Source organism: Rutidosis leptorrhynchoides, chromosome 5 (genome assembly GCF_046630445.1).
Source record: "Rutidosis leptorrhynchoides isolate AG116_Rl617_1_P2 chromosome 5, CSIRO_AGI_Rlap_v1, whole genome shotgun sequence".
NCBI classification, from domain to species: domain Eukaryota; kingdom Viridiplantae; phylum Streptophyta; class Magnoliopsida; order Asterales; family Asteraceae; genus Rutidosis; species Rutidosis leptorrhynchoides.
Window position 1 is genome coordinate 25,254,360 of NC_092337.1, and position 9,409 is coordinate 25,263,768.

At 32.8% G+C, this 9,409-nt stretch overlaps 1 protein-coding gene across 2 annotated transcripts; it reads right to left on the bottom strand.

The window, feature by feature from the left end:
- Positions 1–3,102: 3,102 nt before the first annotated feature.
- LOC139846911 (serine carboxypeptidase-like 42) lies at positions 3,103–8,297 on the bottom strand. 2 transcript variants are annotated; one of them, XM_071836486.1, is made up of 10 exons: positions 7,921–8,297; positions 6,032–6,139; positions 5,822–5,914; positions 5,388–5,480; positions 5,226–5,311; positions 4,859–5,137; positions 4,626–4,759; positions 4,413–4,505; positions 4,212–4,329; positions 3,103–3,940 (listed from the first exon to the last, which is right to left on the bottom strand). In XM_071836486.1, the coding sequence occupies exons 1-10, from the start codon at positions 8,153–8,155 to the stop codon at positions 3,773–3,775; spliced, it is 1,407 nt and encodes a 468-aa protein (XP_071692587.1). In that variant the 5' UTR covers positions 8,156–8,297; the 3' UTR covers positions 3,103–3,772. The 2 variants fall into 2 exon arrangements, 1 of the variants encoding a protein (XP_071692587.1); XR_011759227.1 differs by having other exon boundaries at positions 3,803–3,940; positions 4,212–4,318.
- Positions 8,298–9,409: the final 1,112 nt, after the last annotated feature.

The window sequence follows — 9,409 nt, forward strand, 5'->3', positions numbered from 1 at the left end:
GATATTCAGGGCTATCTGGTCCGTACATCTGATGATCCGAGTATGATAATTGATAAAAAGAAATACTAGTAAAAAACACTAAAATCCTCCACCAAATTTTATCTTTATGATTATTACAGTAGAATTTTAAAGGGAACGCTCTCCTAAACGAAATTCAAATAAAGACTTTCGAATGGATATCAAATCGATCGAGGAAAAATTCGTTTCGTGGTCGCAATGGCTTAAAACCCGAGCTCTTATGATGATAACGACTGAATATTAATGTCATAGGTGTCGTTATGGAAAGTAAATTGTAGTTTTAATGTTTCGTTTCTTCTTGTAGGCTAGTAATCTTACAAGTCTCCTGTACTTGTTTCCTTCTCTTGACATTTTCTCTTATGTCGCACTGTTTCTTTTCTTTAATAAAAATTTTTGCTTTTCAAAAAAAAATTTATGATTATGATGATTACACATTTTTTTTTTTTTGAAAGGCAAGCTTGCATCAGTCCGGACCGAAGCCTAGTCATCATTTGCACACACACACGCGCTTTCGGGCAGGAAACCCGAACCACACTCTGAGGATCCGACCCTTTAACCATCCCGAGGGGCAGGCGGGCCGGATCTTAGTCCCGGAGCGGGTCGGTAAAACCTTCCCTTTAGGCCACCTTCAAGGAATATATTTCAATTCCTAGAGCGGGTGACGAGGCTCGAACCCGAGACCTCTAGCCCTGCGAGTACACAAGTGTAACCGCGGTACCATTGAAGCAATGCTTCGTTGGTAACATCTTAATATATTGATACCCCAATTTTGCAGTCTTCTGTTTTAATAACTTCTATTTTGAAACTGGAGTTGTATAAATGTAACAACTTAACAGACGATATACCTTACGTATTTAAATATACATAAATAGGTAAGTACAATAATCAAATTATTATGAAGGGTCAGGTTTAATCATATAAAAGATGCATGAAAGTAAATTGAAATATAGCATAGAGAACACATACAACAGAATAAGAAGCCCATAAGAATCCTGAAGTTAGATCTAAAACAATATCCATCCAAATAGAAAATAATCAACACAAATCAAAAGTACATCAAATGAAGAATAAAGATGCAAAATTTCATAAACAAATTAAAAAATACCAACCTTTAATATAAAGTGCCCTAAAACTTGAAATATGTTTATCTAATTGCACACCCAGGATTCGGTCTTCATTATGCCCGGCAAACCAAACCCAAAATGCTCAATTTGGGTCTAATGAGTCTTGCATATGGATCAAACGGGTCGAGTGGTAAAGTTTCCAGTTTTTGAGATTCGCATCTCTAAAAATTGGTCCAATGAGTGTTTTTAAAAAATATTGGGTCTCAGACAAAAAAATAAGAAATGGGTCAATCGGGTTCAAATCCACCAAGTCCAACAAATAGAGACGGGTCTAACGGGTCTTGTATATGGGTCCAACGGGTTAAGCTGTAAAATTTTGAATTTTAGTTGCACGATATAATTTTTCAAAATATAATAAAAAGTAATAAAATAATAAAAATAATAAATAATAAAAATGATAAAAAAAATATATTTAAAACTAAAATTATTGAATAAAATGGTTCTCGACCCGACCCAACCCGTTGTGTCTTGACCCACTCAGACCCAACCCGACCCGGGTCCCAACTCAACCCGTTTGACCCATTTAAATTCTGACCCCTTTCGACCCATGACCCGTTTCAACCCAAACCCATTTGGGTCTCGACCCAACCCGACTCAACCCGACCCGTTTGCCAGGCATAGTCTTCATACACTCCGTATTCTCACGTTCGTTGCTCTTCGGGCAATCATGTTTGATGGTGTCCTCTGGGACAACCGCTGGAGTGGAAGCAGCGTTGATGGCGGCGTATGGAGCAATCGGGCGAGTAGAGTTAATGGTGGTGGTGGTAAGAAGGCAAAGAGGGTGGAGGGGAAGTAGCTGGAAAGATCGGGGTTTTAAAAAAAACCCAAAAGTTACTGGTGTACTGTAGATGGTAGTGGATGTTGTGGGCAATGGGAGTGTGAGTTTTTTAAGTGAATTAGTGGTAGTGGATGTTGTGGCAATGGGAGTGTGTTTTAACGAGTGTGTTTTTATATATTAATTCAAAGGATTAATTACTAAAGGTACCATGGAAAACTTGTCTCTCAACTTTAGGTTGATAACAAATTTTGAGTTAGAAACGGATTAAAGGGAATTTCAATTATTATTTTCTGACAATTTATGTGATCCTGGATTTGTTAAATGAACGAGGAACCGCAAAAATGGTTACATTTTGTTTTGTTAGGAATATTGTTTTAGTCGATTGTTACAAAAGGCCATACTTTTCACATAAAGATAATGATAACATATATGCAAATAGCAGATATATTAGTAAAAGTGTGAAAAAACATAAAAAAATAAAAAAAAAGAAGTTTATGTTGTTGATCTTCTAACTTTCATATATAAGCACAATCACTTCATTTCATCCTGATGTTCAAGCTTCACTAATAAGGACATTAGCTAAGCCAATTTTTTGCTTTTGGAAAAAAAAAAAAATGAAAAGAAAGTTAAGCCACTTTTTAAGCATCTAAAATTAAAAAATGTAAAGTGCAAGAGCAACACTAGACAATTTCTGCTAAAGGGTTCCTGGCTTCACGGTATCAAGGTAACTCGTCAACCTTTAGGTTTAGGTTGTTACTTCGAGTCCTTGTTATTGACAAAAAGGTGTGTGTTTGTTATTCAAAAAAACACTAGACAATTTTATATTAAATTGCCTACAATAAATTATGTGACTCCAATTTTGGTTCATACAGAGATTGCAGAACCCAATCTCATCAAAAAAAAAAATTTGCCTTAGGCAACATGAATAAATCCTAGAAACTGAAACATTCGAATAAGGTTTCGAAAAAACTGAAATCTTTAAATTTAAAACCTCAACAAGTCCAAAATGGACTCGAGTCTCTTTGAGTTCGTTAATCATCAATTGAAGGACGAGTGTTGTTAGGCAATCTATGACCACGAACAAACGAGCTGAACAAATGTAGGGCCCGATCAGGCTGAGCATACGGTACCATATGAGCAGCACCTCATAGCGTTGCAATAGTTGGTAGATTCCCATACTCGGTGATCAAATCGTTAACTATAGGCTTCTTGTCATTTTTCATATCCAACTTTTTTGAGACGGATGCAAAATCCACCAAGCCCTTATCAACTCCATAAATGTCCACGGCGGCGATGATCCCTTACGATCTATGTGATTTGGTAGTTGTTAAATGACAGAGGAACCGGCAAATTGTTACATTTTGTTTTTTGAATATTGTTTGTCAATTGTCAAAGAAGGCCATGCTTTTCACATAGAGATAAGGTTAACATATATGCAATTAGCAGATATGTTAGTAAAAGTGTAAAAAAACATAAAAAAAAAAGTTTATGTTGTTGATCTTCTAATTTTCATATATAAACACAATAATCACTTCATTTAATCCTAATGTTCAAGTTTCACAAATAAGGACATTAGTTAAACCACTTTTCAAGCATCTGAAATTAAAATTTCCTAGAGTGCAAGATCAACACTAGACAATTTCTCATTAAACTGCCTACAATAAATTATTTGACTCCATTTTTGGTTCATACAGAGATTGCAGAACCCAATCTCATCAATTTTTTTTCTTGCCTTAGGCAACATGAATAAATCCTAGAAACTGAAACATTCGAATAAGGTTTCGAAAAAATTGAAATCTTTAAATTTAAAACCTCAACAAAATCCAAATGGGCGCGAGTCTTTTTGTGTTCGTTAATCGTCAATTGAAGGTCGAGTGTTGTTAGGCAATCTATGACCACGGACAAACGAGCTGAACAAATGTAGGGCCCGATCAGGCTGAGCATACGGCACCATATGAGCAGCACCTCGTACCGTTGCAAAAGTTAATAGATTCCCATACTCGGTGATCCAACCTCCAACCTACACCAGAAACATGCACATTTTGACTTTATGAAATTTCACTTGTTTGACTTTTAAAGTCAATCATTAAGATATAAAACTGATTCATGCTCTCAAATGTAATCAACGATGAAACTCAGTAAAATTATAGAGATCAGATTAGTGGACTACTAATAACCAGCTTACAAATCTTGAAGATATTACAGTAATAAAAATCGCTAACTTAGAATATGAAATTTCACTTGTTTGACTATCAAAGTCAAACTAAATGGTCAATGGATTAATGAAGTACCTGGCCCTTATGAAACCAGGCTGTGTATGGAACAGTAGCCTCAAAATGCAAATCATGAGCCAATTCACGAACAAGTGTTCTTGATCCAAGCAATGGAACTACAGAATCTTGATCACCACTTAAATAATGCAAATTTATAACTGGTAATCAGTAATTTGGAGATCATGTTTATGTGATTTCTTGTAAAGCTTAAAACTTTACCTGAAAATCCAAACTGGGATTCGATTTTTGATTATTCTGTAAAGCAATGGCAGAAGATCGATGCTCCCGTCATTCTCATTGTAATTTAGAATACTGTTCCAATAAGAATGAGAGACATCAGTTCATGTATAAAGATTGGGTCAGATTGGCCCAATACAATCTTGACCCATTCGACTTGTTCAAGACAATTTGCTTGTTTACTGTTAAACTTACCCACTGCACATTGACCAAGAATATGGTAACTTGGTTCGATTAGCATGAAGAGCGCGTTGAACCTCGGGAAGGTTAAAATAGTATTTTCGTTCATAACTCATGCACACATCAACTCCAAAACTGATCTTGGTTGCCTTTTGAAATCATAACACCAAACAAAAATACACATAAAAAAGTTTCAAACTTTATCAAAAGTAGAAGAAAAAAAAATCATAAAGATAAAAAAAAATTACCGTTTTCTTCAAGCGTAACTCTTGTTCAACAAGAGAAGGGTAGCATACATCAAGAATCACATCGTAGTTATTGATATAATCACCGATTATGTCGTTTGCTTTAGAAATGGCATTATTACATTCAACAGATTCATTATGAGGCGAAGGAAACGTATAATCTTCAAAATTGCAATCGTTCATGATAGTAAGGCCAATCTCATCTGATATCATCCCGTGGGACCAGTAGTACTCGTATACAGCTGGCACATCACGGTCAAGTTTAAGTAGTGGATTACCAATCTGAATTTAAAAAAAAAAAAAAAAAAAAAAAAAAAAATCAGTTAGTCAATAAAAAGTAGCCGAACATTTGAATGGTTTAAGATCTTACAGCAACTCCTTTGATGTTGAATTTGAAATCAGACGAACGTTCATTGTGGTCCAAAAGGGCGATTGTTAATTGTGGAATATAATGTCCTACATGTAAAAACATAGTCATCAGTTATTTGTATAGAAAATGAATTTGGACATAAATTTGCTTATTGATACATACCGGCATAGCTTTCCCCGGTAAGATATAACTCTCGTGACCGAAAAGATGGAAACTTTTTGTACCAATTTAACAAGAATGTAACCATATCTTTAGCTGTTTGATCATAAGATAGTGAATTGTTAGATACATGAACACTATAAAACAACCTATGTAATGTGGTAATGTAGTAAAGGTTGTAAAAGTCACGAGTCAGGTTTGAGTCAGGTTTGACCAACGTTGACTTTTAGTAATAAATAGATTATAGATTAAACATATACATATTAAACATAATTATATCAAAACAAAATACATAAATGTTGAAAACATAGATATAGATATTGGGCACAAAATCTATTTTTAAAAAAATATTAAAAATTTGACCTAACTATGACCAATTTTGACTTTGACCGAATTTTACAACAATGAATGTAGGAATGTGGTAAATAAGATCTTACCTGTGTTAGCATCACCGGTAGTGTAATCTGAAGTTGTGTTGGAGTATGACCATCCTACCCCAGCCGGAGACTCAACGAACAAAAGATTTGATACTAGTTCATAACAAAAGAGAAGCCATAGTTACAACATAAGTGACAAAACGGGCTGGTCAATCAGTTTGGATAACTCATACATTACATAATGTAAGTTTGTAACACATGAAAACAAACCTTTGTTCCATGACTTTGTATTTACTCGTAGTCCCCGGCCGTTACCTTGGGGGAAAAAGGGGCCCAATTCGGTGAAGGCTCCCCCACCCATTGATGAGCAGCCTGGGCCTGATACAAATAAAAGAATGATTTTTCAAAATTATGACACCAGTAATATTAAACAAAACACATCAACTTATCTTAGTATCATTTGAATTTTGTTGCTATTTTCAAGACTATTTAAAAATACTATATAATACTAGTATGAATATGAATATATATCATTTTACACCTAATAACCAGGGCAAACATTTAATGTTGCTCACTGAAATCTGCAATCTCAAAGCACACTATTCAACCCAATTCATGGTATTAATTAGACACAGCTGCAACTACTTGGAAACCCAAACCAAGAAAGTCAAGAAATTGGTAACTTTTTTCTTCTTCTTTAGGAATTCATAATAAATACAGTACGTTTGGTAAATACATATATACATAAATGATTAACACATAAAAATAACAATAGTAAAAAACTGTTATAAACTTTTTCTGTAGTTATTAAAGAAGGTTGACCAAACATGAGATTATACACCTTTAGAGAAGTAGGCGTAACATCATATGAACCTATCTACTTAAAAAGTTATACTAGTAGATGGTGTCTGATATATGTAGTAACTATTAGAGCATATTTGATGCTATCACTAAATGTGTCTTGTTTACATTGAAAAGTAATGCAAATTGACATTTAGTACATCGGTAAATGGATTAAGATTTTTCATGTTCGATGATACTCGAGTAAGGAAAATATTTTTTTACTCAGATATATGCGGCCTAACCATATTATCCAGTAACCGTTACTGTAACCATTTCGAACTATTTTGCCTAGCCAGAACAGAATATATTGCTAGTAAGGTTTGAACTTGAGAACTCGTGAGAATATGAGGAGCCAAACCACTAGAATATCTTGGTAAATGTAAAAAGGTAAAATGGACGGGGTAACACGGAGAGCGAAATTTTTTTACTAAGATGTACGCCGCTTAACCGGGTAATTCGTGATCGTTTCCGACCCTTTCTTTGACTATCCCAATATATGTTAGCACTAAATAGTAAATACTACTGTACACTACTTTTGTGTAATGTCAATTAGTGTTTAGCTCAACTAATAATGCTCTTGTAAGTATCATTTCCACTGTATCTGTAAAATATCTAAATTAATGAAATTGAAAAGTATAATACTTCAAAGTTGAATATGGAATTGACTTGACATTTGAAACACCGAGATAAAAAGGAGTAGAACATACCAGTAAAGTAGCATTCATAAATATGTTGGTGCATATTAATACACTATACACTATTACCATTACAATATAAACTTTATACCCAACAACCAAAAAGATAAAAGTATGAGGAGCATGCTGGTTCCTAAAGTACAGTATTTTTGTAAAAAGGGACCTTCTAATATCCATGCTTAAATGAGTACCACCTACCTCTAAAGTCTTCCCAATTCCTCTCAATTTTATGTTAAGCATACCATTTTTTATTAAAGCAATATTATAGATTGTATTAAAATTGATTATTGTTAATCTTACTATAATTTACAGTTCATAGCAAAATATGGTTATGATTGACCAATTCACTAAAGCTAAGAAGATGTAACAAACTCCATATTAATCTCAAAAACTAGTTTTTATATAACTATATCAACTTCTATACTATTATTCCGGATCCCAACTGTCATCATTTTGAGCCTAAACAACTTGATAGAAAAGAGCTCAAACAAACATTCAATATATATGCATTATGCATTATTATGCATACACCATTATATATGTTATATACAGTAGTCATTTATTTACATATAGCTACAACTAAAATCATTAAAGGAAAGCTAAAATGGTAAAAATACAAACCTCCATTAAGCCAAAGAGAAAGGGGTTTATGATCAGGATCATTATCAGCTTCAACAAAATAATAAAATAAACTCCTTCCATTTTTGTCATCCACATCAACATAACCAGCATACTGTTTAAACGTAACATTTGGTTGTCCTGGCAATCTAGTCACCAAATCCTCCACCGGAAAACCATCTCCACCACCAACTATCACCGCCACCACCACCACCACAAACAACCATCCAACACCCATCTCACAAAATTCAAAATTTAAGCAAACCCAGTTAGGAAATTGCTCACTTCTCTGTAAATCAAAGGGGAAAAAAAAAATCTTGAAAAAAGTGAGACAGAATGAGTATAAAGTGGTGGGTTTTTATAAGTGAAATCTGTCAAAGAGAAACATGTGAAGTTTGAATAACAGAAAGGGTTTGAGAATGTGTGTGTGTTATGATTATAAAGTCTTTGCAGCTTTTTATTTATTTATTTTTATTTATTTATATTTATATTTATATTATATATAAACACATAATAACTACAAAAGTGTGTTGCTGTGTTTGTTACAGAGAGAGAAACACAGGAAACATAGAGAGAGAGATATAGATAAACCGCGGTGTAATTGGATTTGGAATTTGAATTAAAGAATTAAATTACATACAGTATTATATAAATTTATTTATTATTTATTCTTTTATTATATTATATAGAAGATAGAAGATAGAATAGAATATAGAAAGATTATAATTTATACTTTTTATTTTTTTAATATAATAATAAATGTATCATAAATATATATAAAAATAAAAATAAATAAATAAAATATTATATAGTCAAACTACCCCAATTTATGGATAAGAAATAGGCGCCTTTATTTCCACGTTGGATTTATCAACGTGGCAACAACATTATACGGAGTACCACATAAAAGAGAATATATAACATTTTTTTTTTTTTTAAAGAAGTATCTATTCTATCTATTCTATATATCTATCTTCTTTCTTTCTATCTATCTATCTATCTATCTATCTATCTATTCTATATATAATAACAAAAGCTAAAATAGATTATTTTTAAATAGCAAAACTAATCTTACCCATCCATTAAATTAATTATCAATGATCTAGACCCTTAATTTTCTCCTAATCTTTCTAATGACCTCATAATTCTAGCATTGAATTGTTTGATTACGAAACTACCCTTATACAAAAAAACTTCTATTTATGAATAATTATCTAATACGGAGTAGAAGAAAATATCATTCATCGAATAGTTAATGAATTATTTCCTATGAGTTCGATACAGAGTAGAAGAAAATATCATTCAACGAATAGTTAATGAATTATTTCCTGAGAGTTCGTTTGTGTTCATTTTCTATTGAATAACGAACTATCATTTACACTTATAATTTGTATTCATTTATGATTTGCTTTTCCGGATGTTATTTCTAATTGCATATGATGGTGTGGATCATGATCATGAACATGATTATATTATGTTTTAATCAGTAGTA